Genomic DNA, 20536 nt, shown 5'->3' with positions numbered 1-20536 from the left:
TGATAGTCACATGACCGTCCCCAGCGAATGCGCGGCCAGCACGAAGACTCAAGACTTTTACAAGGTGATGCATCATTTTGAATTAGCATGCGCTAACACCCAGCAGATGTGGCTCCGCTTATGGGATGGCAGAACCTCAGTTACCGGGGGGATGATTATTAAAAGCTCTCTGGTGAAATCCTTGGCCCGAATTCCTGCATTAAGCCTCTATTCCAACAAGAAAAGAGAACAAGAGATTCCCGTCTATCTCCATGGAAACTGAACCAGCATCCCTCAGAGCGAATGGTCATAAGTTGACTTGCACCTCTGTAAACATCAAAAGAAAGGTTTTTTTTAAATATCTGCACGTACATTTATAAACCTTTTACAAAAGCATTAATTACTGGAGCAATACTGAAAATGACAGGGAAATCATTTGGATTGCTCGATAAAGATACTGAAAGAATGTGGTTCCGGTCATGAAGGATTGGGCTCTGTGCCCCTCAGACAAGTGTGCCACACCATGTAGCCCATTGTCTAAGGTTCTTGAGAGCAAGAGAAGCTTCAGCAGAACACAACCGATGACCTGGGATGTGGGTCCAACTCCCTGCATTGGTCGCACTCTCTTATTGCCGACTACATTGTATGGCGTCTTACAGAAACGCTTCAAGGTTGATTATTGGGTCAGAAAGTGACTGTGACTGGAGCAGCGCTCGAGGATGCACGACACCGCCAGCCTTGCTCTCACTGTCCAGACCCTGATGAGAGCCATGTCAGGACTTCCTCTGATTGCCCGCACTCTTCCTTCTCTTGAGGGAGGGGGTAACCATGGTAACCATGATGACAGAGTACCAAGGGGTCAAGCTCTGAATCCACCCCCCTCCCCAAGCCATAAAAGCACCCAGGAACTGGATCTTATATCTGTGTTCAGAATTAGCATTACAAAGACGTTATTAAAATATTGTGCCTCTACATATGAGAGAAATGGTGGCCTCAGATGTACAATCAAAGGCAGGCTGGATCCCTAAGGGCTGAGTAGGTGTTTTCCTGAAAAGCACAAAATCAAATTAATACACAGATTAGGTTTCCGGTAGGAACTCTGGATGGCTTCTGGCTCATTCCGATGCTGCTGGAGTACAGATGAGCAGCTCTCCCAAAAAATAATAAAACTCGAAGGAAAGGCAGCTAGTAAACAAAGGTTTCGTGCAGAACACCAGCGTTGACTGGGGCTTTGTTGTAAAGCTCGCGTCATTCAACCTCTCCATGCAGCGATCAGAAGGTGGGAAACCGGGATGGAGTACAGACCGAACGGTAAGGGCAGACGGGCCGCCTTTAATCTCAGAGAAGCTCCAAGCTTGTCAGATATTACTCATCCTGACGGGAGCTACAAACAGGAGGACGTGTCACAATGGAAGGAGCAGGTAACCAAGGTAACGGTTAGGAAGGTCTGCGTTGGGGGCGATCTTCATGACAGCACACGGAGGAGAGAGAACTTCACACGCAGCTCACGGTACTGCAGTGGCCACCTGATTCACCTATCTAACACGTGCACTTAGATCATGCCAGATGGGTGCCTTTTTCATAATGTTAAGACTGGGACACTAGCAAGGAGGCACCCTGAGAGCAAACCAAAGCTGAGTGGGAGAGGGGGGCCGGAAAACACGCACTGCATCCGTGATGACATGAGGGATCCGCCTACACAAACGCCAAAGCGGGAACATGATGCCCTGTCAACCAGTTCTGACATGACTTTTTGTGGAATTTCAGAAAACATTTTCATTAAAAATGGTTCTGTTATTTTAGTTATGGAAATTCACCTTCAGAAACTTGTCTCTGTATTACCAATAGCTTGCAAATGTTCAACATGTCTAGAATTCCTCTGGACATCAGAACATAACCTTTATCACGTGATGAGGCAGATGACTGAAAATAAAATAAAATCATGAAATATATCCTGAGCCAGGTTTTCATTGAGGTAGTTTCCAGTTGCTGTGATTTGATATATTATCCATCCACCCAACCATTTCCTGTAACTGCTTGTCATATTCAGGATCGCAGGGGTCCAGAGCCTATTGCCACAAGGCAAGGAATAACTCAGGATGGGGCTTCAACCCACTGCAGGACACACTCACACACCACAGGTAATTACCTACAGGTAATTTGTTTACTCCAAGCAACTCCAGCATGGTTTTGGACAGCATGGAGAAACTAGAGTACCCGGAGGAAACCCCATGACAACACGGCAAGAACATACAAATTCCACACACATGGAACCATGATGGAGACTCGAACCCGGGGCCAGGAGAGTAAGACAACAGTGCTAAGCACTATGCTGCCTCATGAGGCATATTACCCTAAAGTAATTTAAGGTAAGTACTAAGAGTCAGTCACCTGGTCATGGTTGATTGAGATTTGAATCGTTGGCAGAGTTTATGGAGACCAATATGCAATTTTGGTATCATCTGGTAATCAGCTTTAAGAATTCTTTGTGGCTTCTTGCTGACCCTGTGTCTTGGTGGGAATCCTCCCTGATATATCGTGACCCAGCAGCAGCACCAAGACGTCACCGCATCCCAACACGATAACGCTCCTCCTCATGCAGCTCGGCTCACACTAGAGAATCAGCAGCGACTGCATATCCGAACAATGCCTTGGGTACCATACTCACCGGACCTGAATCCTGTTCAACACATGTGGGATGTTCTAGGCCGACACATAGCCTCCAGGATGCCACGTCCCACTCAAGGACAAATGTTGGTACAGGCATTACAGGAAGAGCAGGCCAGGACACCCCAGGCTGTAATAGGTAACCTTATTCAAAGTATGAGATCAAGATCCACTGTTTAAATAGCTGTGCATGAAGGTCATATCAGATACTGAGGGCAGTAGTGAGATTGCCATTTGTTGACTTGGTTGTCAAATAAATAACCTGTTACAAACATTTTTAGTTTGATAATGCTGTGCAAAAGGGTTTGACAAGTTTCTTTTGATGCTCAGTGTATTATAAAGTTGCTGCGGAGACTTTTCTGAATTAATTCACATCGTACTTATATCTTATTTGCATTACTGTCTTCTGATTTTAAGAATTAATATCTAACCTGCAAAAATTTGCTGAAGACTCACAGCAGCTAGACAGATAAGATGTACAGCGTATCTATTACTTATTCATTCGTGTATCATTCTTCAAATGCTTTAAAAACAAATTCTTTAATTCTTTAAATCTTTATTCTGTACCAGCATGCTGGCAAAAGCTGTGTGTTCAGAGGCCTCCTCATGTCCCCCAACAGCCAGGTGCAAACGCAAAAGTAATTTTGCTGTTTTGCTGCTGATTTGTTTCTAAAAATAACAAGCGGAATAATCGTTTTGAAAAATCTTCAGACAGAAATATTATGTGTATGTAAGACTTGGTTATCTTGGATGAAATTAATTGGATGAAATGTTTTAATACATTAAATAATGGATGTACGAATCCAATGTACTCATCCTGCCATATGAAGAAAACATAGAGCGTTTCTCTACCATGTTACTGGTGTTTTGTGAATGTGACCTGGATCTGAAGGCCACAAAAGCTGCAACTGGAGAATCCATCCATCAAACTCAACACACACAAGCAACAGGTCTAGCAAACAACATATAACTGAATATTGCACAGCGCTTGGCTCAATAGGGCCCTGGTTTTCATTCTTAAGACTCAATTATCATGCAGCGTACTTGATTGTCAACCAGACAGTACCTTCAGCACCTTGACTTCATGAATAAAATATTGTGTTGAATCCAGTGTCAGTGGATTCATGAACTTTATAATGAACCTGACAGCAAACCCTGCAATGCAGGTCTACACGAAATATCAGATGCGTTAAGCTGGCATTCAAACCTCTGAGAAAAAGCATACCATAACCTTTCATACCTCCTTCAGAAACCTGCTCATCTCTAACAGCATGTAGCACAGCACTGAGGAAAGGCGGTGAAGCTGTTTGTGGTTTGGACTGATGTTCTCCTAGTGTAAATCAGTCATTATAAGAAAGCTGTCCTGAAGAAATGTAAACAAACTGTCCAGAATATGCCCCCCACCCCAGCCCAGATGTAACAGGAGGGCATGCAAACCACTAGTCTTAATGTGAAGCCCTCAAATAGTAAACAAAACAAAGTCTCCTCTACAGAAAATCTGCACTTATATTCAGAATTTAACCACAACATCACAATGCCCTGTTGTATAAATGTGCAAAACTATGTCACTTTCTATGAATGTGTCAGCTGAAAGGGGAAAAAAACAGTCCTATTTATACTGTGTAGAGGCTCTAACTTTAACTAAAAATAACCTTTATTTTCCTTTGCGTAATCAAAAATGTACCAGTGCACAGTTCCAGATTTAACATACCTAAATTTGGGTAAAGCAGCATTGTCAAATTTGATCCGGATTTCTTTTAGTTTTGTATGCGTGTATATGTGTTTTTTGGGTATATATGGTGTAAGCGATAGTATATTCTGGCATATTAAAGACTTTAATTGCACCATGCATATACCAATCAGTGTAGTTAGAGTCATTTAAGCGGCAGGTGGTGTTGTGGTTATGAACCTCGTGACATTTATCAATGCTAAGCATGCAGAGTCAGACAGTTTTATCAAAGTGAGAGAAAGAAAAGTTTAAACAATGATTTGAAACCCAAGGTCATTTTTTTCTATAAAAAAGACTGGCTTTACTCACACACCATGACTGCAATTCAGTTTATTTATTAAGAATATTTTAGGACATTTAAAAAAAATTGTAATTATCAAAAAAACAAAACCATGGCATTCTGGATTTATAAAAAATAATAAAGTACATTCACAGCTGTACACTGGAGGTTTGGGGATGTTTTGGCCACTACGTGGGGGGGTCGTCCCCATGAATCGCTTTGTACTTCGCCATCTCCTCTGGGAAAACCTTTGCCAGCTCAGAAATCAGAAGACTTTTAAATTTCTGCAAGAAAATGTAAGAGAATCATTTTCAATTTCAGCTCATCTTAAAGAGCGCCCTTTCTGCCATTGCTGTTCCAGCCATTGATACACAGATGAACTCACGCAGTACACTGTGTAGGCAGAATAAGTGAGACGAGACGAGAGAGGAGAGGAACTCACTTAGGGTGGGGGCAGGGAGGAGTCTGACCATGTAACACAGGGGTGGATAATATTATCAGCAAAGGGCCCCTATGTGTGTGTGGGTTTTCGTTGCAGCTACCTAATTATATTACTAATTAGAGGACTGATTGGCTGAGGAGTCCTCACACCTGGGGTTGAACAGCTGACCTAAAGGTTACCCCAAAAACCTGCACACACACCGGCCCTTTGCGGATAAGATTGGCCACCGCTGATGTAACACTACTAAAGCAAATGTGTGCTGGCTTATAAAATAAACATCAATACTGAATAAGAAGCATTTTCCACTCTCCTTAAACTTTTCCCTCTCAGAAATTTTAAGCCACTAACACCCATATCCAGTTGGGTGACATTTTATTATTATTATAACTTCATTGAATTGTATAACACAGCATTTACACAAAACGGAAACGAATAAGAACCATTGGTTGCTGTGCAGTCACCTGATCCTTCCTGCTGGAAAGCTTTGTCCGACTTACCGTCATGGTGTCAATTTTGCCTTTCACTTGCTCATTTTTTGCCAAGGCTCTTTCCAAACACTCCTTGGTGTACAGCTGAGGATTTCGACCTTGATCGATGTATCTGTGAGCCAAAATCACGTTATGTACGTCAAAGATTATCATCGTTAAGTTCTGCATGTTTGTTAACACGGAATTCAAATGACATCAGGCGGAATGCTGGCATTTCCGCCCCAAGTGTTGATATTCAGGATCTCCCGGCTGTATGATTGCTTCAATGAAATTTTGTGGAAACTCACTCGAAGGCTTCCAGAGGCACGTTGATATCATGCAGCTGCTGGCGACATTTGTCAATATCCTGCAATCCGGTTATCATGAAATTCCTGAAAAACAACAAGCCGTTCCACCTATTCAATTCCTCAGCGCGCAGACGATACTAATCCTATTACAACAAGCGTACGGACGCATAACCTGTCATGACGGTTTAGATAAATAAGTACAATCGCACTGTCCACAACTTAGGTCAAGCTGGCTGGTGTGAGATTTTCAATTCGAGACAAGTCTGCACACGCATTTACGTATATGTAACAGTTTTGTTACCTTACAAATAGTCTGTAAGGTTTGCGAACTACCCCAAAGCTGAATTTGCAACTGAATTGGGCCTTATAATGGAATAATATACATTTGCCGTAAGATTTCTTGCGTAAGCTTTAGAGTCAGAAAGCGATTTACGCCCGATTCGTGAGAGTTGGTAAGCCTGCAATCCTAGTAAACCAAGCGAACATACGTATAACCACCATGGTTGCTAAATTAAAGAAGGCGTTAGCAGCAATTGCTAAAGCTTTCTCCCGGTTGTAAATGCAAATAAATAAACAAACAATCCATGAACTGACAACTAGGAAGGATTTAATGAAAATGGTTGGCCCGGTCTGGTAATTGCATACAGAAATCCAGTCAACCTGTTTAATTTTCAATAAACGTACAATTTCTGGTTGAGTCCCGTCTGGCTGCTTGGCTGAAAGTCGCTAACGATGATTCCCAACTGCCGAATATTTTCCACAAATTTCTCCAGATGCTCCTCGAGGTTATCAAATTTTTCGGCCATGCTATCATTAATCAAAACCACTCACAAAAAAACTAATACCGACAAAAATAAAACATACAACCCAAAACACAAAAGACTGTCAACACAACATAACTACCTTTGCCAGCTACCATACTCGGAAACTGGTTTCCGGCAGAAAACTGACCAATCATAGGCACTGATACTAGATTACCTTAGCAACGAAACAATTACGTACAACAGGATGCCGTAAGTCGGTGTTCTTGCTGAGATTCTCCATGAATATATTTCACAGCACTTGCTGTGACTGGTGGTTTGGGGGTTTTTGTTTCCTCGCTCATTATTACGTAGCTCTTCGAACAAGCGTCACTTTTTGCTTCCCGTTACTAAGCAGCTACAAATAGCTCTCCTACTAAGTTTAGTATAGGGCTCAAAACAACCTGTACGTATGCGTATTAATTGCCTTTAAATCATTTAATTGTTCAAATTTCTTCGGCGGGACAGTGACATTGGTTACAGTTATTCTCAGTACTGAGTACTTATGTAGAATATGCTTGTCATATACTTCATTATGACATGTATGATCGGTTTAACATGAACTGCCCAAAAATGTAAGAAAATTAATCTAAGCTTTCTAACCAATTTACCTTCAAAATTGTAATTCACGGCATTGCAGTAGGATGTTGAAGAATGGTTGCATTAGGCTTATTACAGCTTAACATCTAGATTGTGCTGTATTGTTTCCATATTTTTATAGGATTATTAATGTAGGCCTACAGTCTACCGCCCTTGTGGCACAGAACTAAGCTAACAGGTAGGCTAAGGTAAACTGCCTAAGGGCGTCAGCTGTCCCATGTCAAACATTTCAACGTTTTCAATACATTTTGGTCATTGTCGTTCACTACGTGGCGATGACGCCCGAATGTTCCCATTACGACTTTTATATGTCATTGTGGTAGCTATTTGGCATCACAACACTAGTCACCAGCATCCAAATTTACAAAACCAATATCTTGATGCGAAACCATGTGATTCATATACAACGCAGTTTACATATAGACCTATTTTAATTTAATGTAGTTTTACTCTTGAATCTGGGGAAAGTCTTCAGTAACCAATTATCTAGGGTTTATGGCATTACAGGTACATGGAAGCCGAATAAACATAACGAATAGGAGGATCTAGTGTACAGGAGGTGGGCTTAACCTCGGAGACCATGCGTGCAGTCAGTAAACTGCACCGTCTAACTTTGAACTAACTCGATTGTGGTATCGCAGTAATGATACGTATTTTGCTATTTTCATATTATGAATTACAAGGGTAGCCTATTTACTTCAGCTGCAGTGTTTACTTTCTCCAAGCTATTCGTAAGAAAATATTTTGTAGTAAGCAGGATGCTGGAGAACTATATCCTCCTGAGACCCAAGGAAAAAAGTGTCCTTCAGTTGTAGGTTATTTGTCTTTGGAGGAAATAAGACCTTACAATTTAGATTTTTTCAAATGTATTCTTATTTTAATTTCACAGCATGTCCTCTTTAGTGCACAACAAGAATAAATATGTTTCCCAACATCAGTGAAAAAATAAATGCAAAAATACAATGTCCACTACAATGGACATAAATGAATAGGTCGGGTCTCAGGAGGATATGCTATCGATATACAGTTCATTATTAAGCTTTTCAAACGTGTAATAATTTAACGAAAGAATGTAGCCGCTTAGAGTACTGCTTACTGAATTAAAGATGCAGAATATACATAGATCTGTACATATTGTATAATTTTATTGGCTGAAACGTATCATAGGGTTTAAACTTCCCCATGTATTTTTGTACTATTCTTCGATTTATTGAATGTTGCTATTTGTTGAATATCACCGTAGCCTATATAGGTTTGTTAGTTGTGCACATTTTATTTTAACAGTTCACTTTTGAACTATAGGAAACAGAATCTTGCAGATGACGTAATTGAGCATCTGCACAAAGATGTTGATGCCAGCCTTACATCATATTAATAATACAGACGTGGCAGAATTATTGTCATATTCATTTAGTCTTAGGTGCAGATTTTACGTATCGATGCCATTAATTAGCCGTATTAATAAACGACTGAAAGCGTTATGCTGAGCTTCTAACCCAGTATGCACACATGCGCACGACACCGATGACTAACCTCTAATGTTTAATTAGATTCTTAACATTTATGGCGCCTATTAGATGTGCAACACGAGTTTAAATGAATTCGCCAAAAAGAATAAAAAGATAAATATATATCGCAGGCATTGTAGCTCATAGGAAATGGACGAGTGATCCGTAGAGAGCCAGCCCACGTTTTGCCTAGATTATTCTTTTTTGTGTGTGTGTGTGTGTGTGTGTGTGTGTGTGTGTGTGTGTGTGTGTGTGTGTGTGTGCGCGCGCGCGCGCGCATGTGTGTCTGTGTGTGTTTATTCATTCTGGCCAGGTACCGGCGTCTCTTCTCGCTGAGGATTATCAGTCCGGCGCATTGCGAGCGGCTCCCAGTGTCGGAGCCCGGCAGCCTTCGCTCACATCAAACGGCTCTTCGCGAAGCCCGATCGCCTCCTCTCTTCGGATTAAGCGCCCAGACGCTCGCGGCAGCCCTCGGAGCCGCTTTCTTACATTTTTAATTTCTTTTTTTTTTCTTTTCTTCTTTTTGTTGCATGTGTGGATACATGGTAACCGACTGCGGGATAAAATACAAGGGGCAGGATCAAGCGGGCTATAGTTGATATAAAAACGCATGATCACGGTGGACTAAGGTGTGACTTACCAAGGGAAAGGGTATAAATATCTGGAACGACAGCAACCTGTTTCGATTTTAAGGTTTAAATCTGCAAGCTGTGTGGAGAAAAAAAATAAGTGGATCAGAGTCGGCAGATAAAGCGTGTCTGCAGTACCGAGCTGAGCTGTCAAAGCTGCAGCGACGCAGGACGGAGAATTACGGCTCCCCGGCAGGAGAACCGCACGCATCTGCTAGATTTAACTCATTTATCCTGCGGGAGATCTGTGTATGAAGAGACGCCCCGGTCACCGTGCCTATTTCCCCCTAAGTCTAATGGCTTTTGTGTTTTTATCTTGACGTCCTAGACGCCATGCATTGAATTCATGCGATTGCAAATCGCCATTCTTGTGGGGCTGCAGTAGGTGGATAGTGTCCGCTTTCCCGTGTTCATTTATAACACCAGCCTTATTTTTTATAATTGTTTTCTGTCTGCATACCGATTGGAATAATAATGGCCACGCTGCTCCGCAAAATCGGTCTCATCCGCCTGCACGACCGAGACACGGAGGACCCGAAGCACCACCACCACCAGGGCTCCTTCAAGGGCACCAAGGGGAACCAGAAGAACAACATGAAGCACTGCAACACGAGCAGCGAAAGCAACATCCTCAACACGCCCGAAATAAAGGCGAAGCGATCGGAGCAGCCGAGCAAGGACACGTCGGGGAAGCAAGGCAAGGACGTGAAGGAGAAACAAGCGGGGGGCGGTAAGAGCTCCGGCGGCTCGCTGCCACCGCTGGCCCCGCACCGGCAGCACTGCACCCAGGTCCGGACCAGGAGGCTGATGAAGGAACTGCAGGAGATCAAGCGGTTGGGGGACAACTTCATCACGGTGGAGCTGGCCGATGACAACCTATTTGACTGGAATGTGAAGCTGCACCAGGTGGACAAGGATTCTGCCCTGTGGCAGGACATGAAGGAGACCAACACCGAGTACATCCTGCTCAACGTATCTTTCCCCGACAATTTCCCTTTCTCGCCGCCCTTCATGCGGGTGCTCACACCCAGACTGGAGAACGGCTACGTCCTGGATGGAGGTGCCATCTGCATGGAACTGTTAACACCCCGTGGCTGGTCCAGCGCCTACACGGTAGAGGCGGTAATGAGGCAGTTCGCGGCGAGCCTGGTTAAGGGACAGGTGAGCTTCTTTCCTTGGAGGTGTACGGGGCGTCCGCGACCCTCACCGGGGGGGCCGACAATGTGCGGCTCAGCAAACGTCTGGCATTTTGCGGATCGGCCCATGTTGCACTCACTATACGGTTATGTAATTCGGCAGAAAAAATTGCAGCTTTCATGTAGCCGCCTATGTGATAATCCTTACCCTCTTACTTGGCGTTGAATGGTATAGATCTGCAATCAAGGTATGATTTATAAACGACGCCAGTTATAGTCTTAAATGATGAGGAATTATTTAAAACCAAACCAACCAAAGACAGTTTGCCTGAACGATACTCATGAATTCGACATTTTATTGTAGCTACCTGGCATTGTAAGCGAAGCCACGCTTATATATGTATATATTGTTTCATGTTTGATTGATTTATAATGTTACTTTTTACATTTTACATAGACGTTTCTCCTGCGTTTCCTTCGACCTGCCGCCAGTCTCTGCAGTAATATAGCTGCAGTCCTGCAGGTCATTATTCACAAAACAACAAGCCGCAGTCTCAGCTTCACCAACCAGGCATTTTAATAATTTATTTCCAAAATAAGGCATCCAGCCGTTTGAATATACCATTCTGGCCTGCTGATTTATACATGTGGTGCTGTGCCTCTATTAAGGCCCTGCAGCATATCTGAAATGCTGCATTGCATCTTTCTCTGTGGGCTTTGGAATCCTTGACCAAGTGGTCTAACCCTCTGACACAGAGGTCATCTCTTCTGCTTGCTGGTCCTCTGGGGAGTAGGTGTCCACTGGCCACATATGTCATACCTTCTCCAGATCCCTGTCTCCATAACAACCACTATAATGTGTCGTTTCATTGCTTAGATCATTTCATACGGTCCAGGGCATACCTCGTAAGAACAAAAAAAAAGTCCTCACAGAGAATTTGTTACTGTACAGTTGTATAGATGTAAGCCACACTGAGATTAAAGCACTAATTTCTGAGAATCTGTTAGGCAAGCTAAAATGTCTTTCCCTGTTTGCATCAAGGGCACCTACAGAATGAACTGTGCAGCTTTTTGTTGACACAATCTAACCCTTGAGGACAACGACTATAGTAGAAAACAAAAAATATATAAATCTTTTCCTTCCAGTCCAGAGGGTTGCCTGATGCAGTGAAATATCTGCCAACACCCAAATTTCTTTGAAATTTTCTAACAAGCATGCTGACAAGTGGTGTACAGTGATTTATGAAACCTTGGAGCAATTTTCACTAGGCAGTTTTGTTGGAATGAAACTGCAGTGCTGGCTTCGTAACCTTGAATTCACACAGAAGAGCGTAAATTAATATATTTTTAATCACAGTACCCTGTATTATTAAAACTGACTTGTTTGTTGGTCTGCATCAACACAGGTTTCCTGTTTGTCTTCCTACTGAATGATGCTAAGACATCGTGATTTCAAACATGGCGTCTAGGAAATGATATTAACGTATAAAACCAGGATGACTGTATGATTATTTGCATGCAAAAATGTCTGACGTCATCTGGCTAGGTGTTGTGGGGTTTTTTCAAAAGCTCTTATGAAGGTATGAACTAAATGTACCTGAATTAGACTCAGCATTTTGTTTGAAGGCACAGAAAGCTCTGACATAGATAGTGAGACTGTTGGCATTTTCTGTGGATGAGGAGGAATCGAGTGTGCAGCTCAGCTCTCTTATCAAGGTCATCTATAATGACCAAAGACGTACAATTTCCAGCCTGTGTTTTTACAGAGTTATTACAAAATCATGACGTATGCCATTTGATGCATTTTTGAAACGTCCATCCATTTTCTCTTTCAGTTCAGGACCACTGGCATTTGCATAGTGTTAGACATGAAATGTTTGTCTACGATGCTTCATATAAGTAGGACAGTAAGAGGCCTGGCAGCTGGGAGTTCAGGCCCCAGTGGAGCCACTGGAGAGAGACTGGAGACTGGAATTACTCCAGTAGTATCCAGCTATTTAAAAGGGTAATGCTGGATAGTAGTACCAGCTAAGCAAGTAAAATGTAATAAACAAAATGGAAATATCTTATGTGTATGACATTTTTTTCAATATTAAATACATTTCAATACAATATTTATCCCTGGTCAGACCAGTTTGATTCCAAATCTATTAGCTGTAGCCTGAATTCACAGCTCTTTCCTCTTTTCCTCTGGAGAGTGTAACAAGCTGTTGAAGGTTAGCAGAAGTACGGAAAGCGGCGACTGGTCAGAGTAGGTCTGTTTGAAATCCCTCATGTCTCTCCGTAGATGAGCACTGCTGATGGCCAGTGTTGCCGGGAGACAGCGGCCACCAAATCATGGGTGTCTTCTCGGCCGACGAGTCACTGGCCTTGAAACAGTAGCTGGAGCTGCTCTCCAGTGAGCGGAGCGCTCCATGTTTTTTTCTGGCCCATTAAACTGCAGCCTGCCTTGACTTGACCTGGGGCGACTGCGGACTATTTTTGTCTCTCTAGTTGCATTAACGCTGGAACAACCCAAGTTCTTTGCCATTCATACCCACCAGTGGAGCGAAGAAATGTTTCCATCATAGTTTGAGGGAAAGTGTAGAGGTTACATAAAGCATGAAAGTCGTTGATAAGATGGCATTAAATGCCACAGAAAAGCTCCACGGTACTTTGTATTCTGCAATGTTCACTTAAGACAAAATGTCAAAATATCTGCAGGGACAATAAGAGACTCATTTTGGTTTGGCCCACACCAGCTAGGTGGATATTCCACAAAACATACAGACAGACCGACAGATATACACAGAAGGTTATTGAGGAGTGATGTCTAATGCCAGCACTTAATTGGATCTCGTAACAGACTTGATAAATTCAAGGAGAAATTTGGCATCACCTGCTCCTTGACCTTCCACTGGCTACCCAACATTGTAACGTTATTTTGCCCATAGTGGGACAGTGACAAACCATCGATTGGCTTGGGGAAGCCTCAGCTTTTTACCCACAAAACCAAGGCTTCCCCAAGCGTAGAGCTTCTGCAGGACAAGGTCAGGTGTGGGGGTGGGGGGATTGAATGACAGAATTGTGTAAGAGCTCCCCCTCTTGGGCAGAAGTGACATTAATAGGAAAGTATTATTAATGACCGCAAGTAGAATTATTGAATTTCCACAGCATGTTTGATCCGAAGCTGATGCGTGGCTGGGAGAAACTACAGCTGTTCTGCCTGATAAGATAAAAAGGCAGCTGTCAGTGTAGGGCTGGGATCTGGACCTTCTTACAGCACGAGTTTACGCCACATTCTGACAGGCAGTTACTTTTAACTAATTACCTCGGCTGGTTACTTGAAAGCCAATTATCCGTTGGGCCTGTTACCCTTTAACTCTGATCGAGGTTACCACAAGCATCTGCATGCATCTGTGAAGGTCGGCCCGTTCCCACGGAAACCCCTCCCCAGCCACCCGCCACGCCGCCCGTCTGCTCTTCAGGATACTTGTTGTTTCTGGATCACCTGGGGTTGGTGGATATGGAGAAGTTTTTTGGGAGATTCCAGCGTGCATTTTTCTGTTCTTTCATGTAGGCCACTTCATGGACATAAAGCAGGATAAGATCATTTCAAACAACCGTTAGAAAATACGAGGAGTAGGGTGGGCAACCCTTTATGTACGTGTCAGATTAAATTTTCCATGCCTGTCAGATTCTTGTCACATTAAAGTGCATAAAAGTATAATAAAACTCATTTCAAATCCAAAAGACGCCACCATCTTCCATGGCCTTGTCTCTCCAGGCTGTCAGATTAATAGTATTTGTTTAAAAGGAGCCAGCCTTGTCTAAGTGGGCATTACAAAGAGATTAGCATATTTCCTTGGCAGTGGTCCTCCATCTTTCCCTTTGTGTGAACTTCACCACATCGTTACGCTCACGTCTCTTCAAAGACCCAAGAATCCATCCCCGTCATTTTCTCGGCCAGGATGTCGACAGCCATCCCGGGTTAACCGTCTTAAATAGGCGCCCTCTGGTTCTCCGTAAGGCCGTCCCATCTCACTCTGTCGATCGTTAGCCTTCCTGGTTGGGTAGCTGCCAATTTTGCCCATCCTTGGCAAATGCCCCCTTGAGGTCATTAAGAATTAGGCAGCTCAGGGCAGTCAGCGGCTTCGGACAGTGTTTCCCAATCCGGTCCACGGGGACCCACAGTTGGACAGTCGGTTCACGTTTTTGCTGCCTCCGATTTCCCTGGCAGACAGTCCATATTTTGAGCTGGGAAGGAGCAAAAACATGGATTGAATGTGGGTCCTTGAGGACTGGATTGGGAACCACTGGCTTAGGAGACTGGCAGGTGGTGGTGGAAAATAACCCGCAATGGACTGTCAGGGTGCCAAGGAGTCAGACGGAGCACCTCATGATTTCACCCCTTTGTTCTCACACCCAGGGCCGGATCTGCAGGAAAGCGGGGAAGTGCAAGAAGGCCTTCAGTCGCAAGGAAGCTGAGGCCACCTTCAAGAGCCTGGTGAAGACCCACGAGAAGTACGGCTGGGTGTCGCCGCCTGTGTCCGACGGCTGAGGGCGACGCCCACCCTCCCTGCCAAACTTTTTGTTCAAAAAAACAACGAAAAAAAAAACCAACAGCTAGCATCCCGCCGTCGAAGCCCCTCACCCTCCATCCTCTTCCTCTGAGTATCTTCATCGCGATGTCATGGAGAATGTGGTTGACATTTATCTTATTCATGATCGGGTGTGTTTACAGCTAAATATCGCCTTTCGTGGATTGTGTTTTAAAACTGGACCCAACCCTCTCCTGCCCCACCCCCACCCCGCCACGGAAAGCTGTGCCGATGTCGAGATGGCCCCCTCCTCCCCGTTTTTGCCTCCCATCCTAGCCACTTTGTCACTGCGTGTGACTGCGATCCCATGTGTGTGACTGCAAGCGTGTGCATGTGTGAGTGTGCGTGTGTGTGTGTGTGCGTGCCCCCCCCACCACAGACACCTCGCCACACTGAATTGCATCACACTTTCCATCCCCCGCTGCCCCTCTCATTTACATGCAAATGAACCCGTTAATATTTAATAGATGGGCAGTACATTTGAGGTTTTCCTTTGCTGTGCTGTTTTTCACAGTTCAATGCAACTTGAAGATTGTAATTTATGTGGAGCTGCGCTCTCTCGTTCGTTCTCTCTATCTCTCCTTTCTCTCTCTCTCTCCCTCTCTCAACCTCTCTCACTTTCGGCTAAATTTAGACATCACTGTGCTGTGTAGATGGTCATTGATTTCCAATGGGAAAAGGTTGCTTATGCTAAGGTCCTGTAGCGATTAAAAAAAACGTAAAAACCCACAAAAAAAGCAGCTAAGAGACTATCACAACGAGCCTCAAGTCCTTGTCGATGTTATCAAATTTTTTGGAGAGGAAGAGGCCCGTATTGTGCTTATTTAGATACCAGATGGTAATGGAAGCTGTTGGACGGGGTCCGGGTTGGCAGGCCGGATGGATGTACTCCATGCATCCCTCACCTGCGAGGTCGCCCCCGTAAGATATGTCAGAAGCTCTCATTGTCCCTTAAGACCAGTAGGTCGGGTGTCTCGACGATTCGTCTGTTATTATGCGATTTAAGAGCAGCTCTCTGGTAACTGGGTTTAATTAAGATCTCGACGTGCACGCTGTGTGTGCCTTCATATGGCGCAGTGACGCCTGACGCCCTGTGACAATTCCAGAGAAGCGGACTCAGCCTGTCTGTCTGCGTCTCTGTCTGTCTGCCTGTCTGTCCATCTGCCTGTCTGTCTGCCTGTCTTGTCTGTCTGTGTGTCTGTCTCATGCCACGGTGTTTTTTGCTGGAAGGACTCCTCAGTTCCCCTGTAGTCTCACTGATTTGCAGCTATAACCTGGGGGGTCACTGGCAGTTACGGGTGCAAATCAAGACGTCCATCTTTCCTCGTTGTGTATGACATCTGTCTCTCGTCTTTCCTCGTCCTTCTGGGCATGGACAGTCTGCCCTTCTCCCATCTCCCATGTGTGTCCCCCCCAGTTCTTCTTAGCATGACAACTAAGTCGACCAGCACCCCCCCATCTGAATCCTTTATTATGATTGACCGGATTACCGTCAAACTGGAGCCCTCTTCCCTATCCCAGGCTCCTTAGCGCATCTGGATTGCATTACAAGATGATTTCAGCAAGATTTATGTACACATAGTGTGACAAAGAGACAGGTTTGCTTTTCTGGAGGTGGAGTGGGGGGGCTGGGATCCACTAAAGGAGCCCTGAACACGGCCAGACAGCCACACATTTGTGTAAAAGACACAGTTTTTAACCATCAGCAGCAATATAAGCCATGAGGAAAAACGTTAATCTGTAGTTTGTTGTAGTCTTTGCATGGACACATTTGTATAATGGCACTCATTGTATTGTAACATTCATGATGCCAAATATGGTAGGTGTCCAGGAGTTACGGGGTCGGACAGTCAGGCATCTGACAGCATCTGGTATCTAAACACGGGCAAGGACCGCGCACCTTCTGCAAGCCCAGGTCAACAAGATGGTGTTTTTTTTTTGTTTTTCTTTTCACAAGGACCTTAGCTTTGACATGAAGAATTACAGTGAATACGTATATAAGATAACTGGGTGTTTTCTGGTTTAGGGACATAATTTCGTGATAGACTTTAGAGTGATAGTTCGCCGAAAAACAAAAAAAAGAAACACTAACTAACTGTCCAGAACATGTGTAATGATTCCGCTACGTTATAGCTGCATGTGATTGTGATCGTTAGCTAGTTAGCTCTCATTTTTCAAAAAAAAAAGAACAAAAAAAGAAAAAACAGAACCCGCTTCTTCTGTTATTCTTCCTTCTTCGTCCTCGTTTTATTTAACGTCTTCGAATGTCACGTTGTGTTATAAATGAATGTGTTTTAATTTATTTGTAGTTTGCAAATTTGAAGCTGAGCTGAAGCATGTTTGAGGTTTTGCCACATAAAACAGTAAAGGACACGTACCCGAGTCCAGCCAGGCGGGGGCCTCGCTGAGTAACGGGCCACGGGACCGAGCAAAAACCAAACAGGAGTGTGCAATAAAGGCCTGAATGTTTCAAACCCTATACAAGATCCTCACTCTGGCTGCTTCTTTCCTCATTGGGAATTTTGTGTGAGACTTTGCTTTATTTATAACCTTCTGACATACAGACACTGAACAACGGCCCACTGTTCAACTTTGGTTATTATAGTCTGATACATTTCTGCCTCATTCTTCCATTTTAGGAGGAACCAGGGGTGAATTAATTAAAGTAACTTTCCACCCATGTCAGTCCATCGTAGGTCACAAGGCAGGGGACACCCTGGACGGGTCAGTCCATTGCAGGGCACAAGGCAGGGGACACCCTGGACGGGTCAGTCCATTGCAGGGCACAAGGCAGGGGACACCCTGGATGGGTCAGTCCATTGTAGGGCACAAGGCAGGGGACACCCTGGACGGGTCAGTCCATTGCAGGGCACAAGGCAGGGGACACCCTGGACGGGTCAGTCCATTGCAGGGCACAAGGCAGGGGACACCCTGGATGGGTCAGTCCATTGTAGGGCACACTCTATCACACATAAATTATGGTCAATTTAGAGAGGTCACTTCACCTAACCACATCTTCTTTGACCAAGAGGGGAAAATGGAGCACCCAGTGGAGAACACGCAAACAGCAGGGGGCAGGATTTCAACACCAGCCTGGCAGGGGTGAGGAGACAGTGTTCTCTGTAAAGTGCAGCCAGGACAAATGAATGTTATCATCCAGTAGAATGCTGCCCAAAAGCATAGTTGCTATCTTAGCAACATTCGTACTTGGAACCATGCAGCTGAATGTCTCTAAATATGTAAATCGCTAATGGGAGATTTTGGGAAATGTACCCCAGGCTTCTGAGGGTGGACCACAGCTCACACTGACAAGGCAGCAACATGATTAATCAGTTAACGACCCAAACAAGGCACTACTAAGGCCATCGTCACTAGAGCAACGAGAGCCAGGGAGGATCATCACTGAGATTTGATTGGTCGAAATACAATACACTTTAAAATACATCACCCAGTGGTATTAATGCTGCGTCTGTGGGGGAGGGGTGCTCTTATTGCCCTATTTATGTATGAAGCGTGTGTACAGCGATCTCCTTCTATCAGCGCCGGTCCATGGATCTCAGTGGATCAGAACCAGCAAGCAGCCGCCTGTCCTAACAGCAAACAAACGATCTGCCCGGGGAAACCACAGTGAGGGCGGCCCGGATTAGAGAAGACACGTACGTCTCCCCTTTCTGTGACGGATCATGGCGTCTCCGTGCCGGGCTGTCATCGAGGTGGCAGGACCACGTCGCTGGTGACGCAGGACCACGGGCGTCACATGGGGGAGGAGGCGAGGGAGCGTTCGGCTGAGTGATCTAAGAGGATTAGGGGGCGGTGACTGAGAGCTGTCCCTGAGATGAACCGCCTCACGCGAGCATGCCCACACTCACACAGAGATACACACACAGACAGCCGCCTCCGAACGGCATCTTCATGGCAACTCGGCATCAAGGGTAGTTACAACGCAGCCCCCCAACCACTATCGGCCCAGCAGAGCTTTTTCAATCCTTTAAAGGGAGTGAACCTTCCGGGTGAGATAGAGGACAGAGCGACCATTGTGTCCCTCTAATGCTGTTTTATGCGAGTAACAGCGGTCGGCGTTTAAGAAGAACAAACTTCCCCTGCGAGACGCAGCATGAAAGGGGTAGGTTCTCTCCCAGTCAGGTGACATTTAGGAGGAAGATGCAGTTCAGCAGCGGAGGGACAAGAAAGACGAAAACGCTGAAGGAACGGGATGCAGGGAGGATGGGCCGCACTGGGATCCCCGTCTCGATAGAGCGACCCTCCCGTCGGAGGATCTCTCACTGGAAGTGGACACAGTGCCCAGCCCCCTCCAATGTGCGAACAAAACTGAAGCTGCCGAAGCTGAAGACAAAAAGAAAACAGGCAGACGATAGACCATAACGGCAGACGAAAAATAAAAAAAGCGAAATAAAGAAACAACTCCCTGGTTTTCACTCTCTCGAGCAAATACATGTGTTCTCTGTATAAACACAGACATTTAATAATAAATGAACACTGCTCTGGACCCAGAGGCAGTTGTGTTCGGCGATATTAACCGATACGGTCCTGTACGACTGCATTTTTTAATATCCAGCGGACGTGAATTATACATCAGTTTAAGGCTGTTGGATCTGCAGCCTCACAACCAGGAGACGCGCGGAGCAGCTCAGTACCTCTGCAGGCAGAGCCGGGAGGATGTGATGCGTGAAGGCAGCCGGGGGGGGTCTACAGGTTATGTAACACCCCCGCATGGCCCCGGGGGGGGTGACGGTCTGGGGCGGCCCGGTCGATGCTCGTTGATATGCGAGCAGCAGTAGCAGCCAAAGCCGCCACAGCAGAATGCAGACATCTATAAATACTTTATAGCACAGCGCTTGTGGGAAACGTATTTTTAGACGGTTTGGAGAATTTCGAAAAGGGCGGGCAAAGCTTCCGCAGGCAGAGTCAGGGGTGCCTGTAAGGGCGGCGGGGCGCAGTGGAATAGGGGTGGGGGGTGGGGGGGGGTCGGGTTAACAGTGTCTTGACCCAGCAGATGGCATGCTGGTGAAAGGTCTCAGATCTGAGACCCAAGGAATAAAGCCTAACCCCAAAGGCTGTCAGCATTCAGCTCTACCCAACGGTGTGATTTGACACACGGGACAAGAAGGATCGAGACCAAAGGGCCGGGACCATGTGGAGCCCCCTGTCTGTGTCATGAAGTAGTGCAGGCAGACGGTAAACCGGGCTTATATCACAAACAGGCCCAACGCACTCATAACCAGAAACTACTGGGTTCACCTTGGCAGAAAGCAGCAGGGACTGTGGGTGCCCCCCCCCCAACAGACACCAAGCAGAGCTGAGGCCCATCCCCAGGCTGCCCAGCGACTCTCAGCACTGAAAGCTCACGTGTGCGGCTCCAGTTACGGTTACCGGATCGCTGTTTATGTAAC

The 20536-nt window shown here is 45.2% G+C and overlaps 2 protein-coding genes across 2 annotated transcripts; one reads left to right on the top strand and one right to left on the bottom strand.

Moving 5' to 3' along the window:
* Positions 1 to 4690: 4690 nt before the first annotated feature.
* Positions 4691 to 6821, bottom strand: med10 (mediator complex subunit 10). The gene is made up of 4 exons (XM_023828387.2): positions 6557 to 6821; positions 5873 to 5956; positions 5595 to 5697; positions 4691 to 4939 (listed from the first exon to the last, which is right to left on the bottom strand). Exons 1-4 carry the CDS (start codon positions 6676 to 6678, stop codon positions 4844 to 4846), a joined length of 405 nt encoding a protein of 134 aa, XP_023684155.1. The 5' UTR covers positions 6679 to 6821; the 3' UTR covers positions 4691 to 4843.
* A 2178-nt stretch (positions 6822 to 8999) lies between these two features.
* ube2ql1 (ubiquitin conjugating enzyme E2 QL1) lies at positions 9000 to 17603 on the top strand. The gene is made up of 2 exons (XM_023827583.2): positions 9000 to 10570; positions 14954 to 17603. Exons 1-2 carry the CDS (start codon positions 9884 to 9886, stop codon positions 15083 to 15085), a joined length of 819 nt encoding a protein of 272 aa, XP_023683351.1. The 5' UTR covers positions 9000 to 9883; the 3' UTR covers positions 15086 to 17603.
* The last annotated feature ends 2933 nt before the right edge of the window (positions 17604 to 20536 follow it).

The sequence above is a fragment of the Paramormyrops kingsleyae genome, chromosome 23, assembly GCF_048594095.1.
Source record: "Paramormyrops kingsleyae isolate MSU_618 chromosome 23, PKINGS_0.4, whole genome shotgun sequence".
NCBI classification, from domain to species: Eukaryota; Metazoa; Chordata; class Actinopteri; order Osteoglossiformes; family Mormyridae; genus Paramormyrops; species Paramormyrops kingsleyae.
Note: the sequence above shows the minus strand (reverse complement) of the source record. Positions and strands in the feature narration are given on the sequence as shown.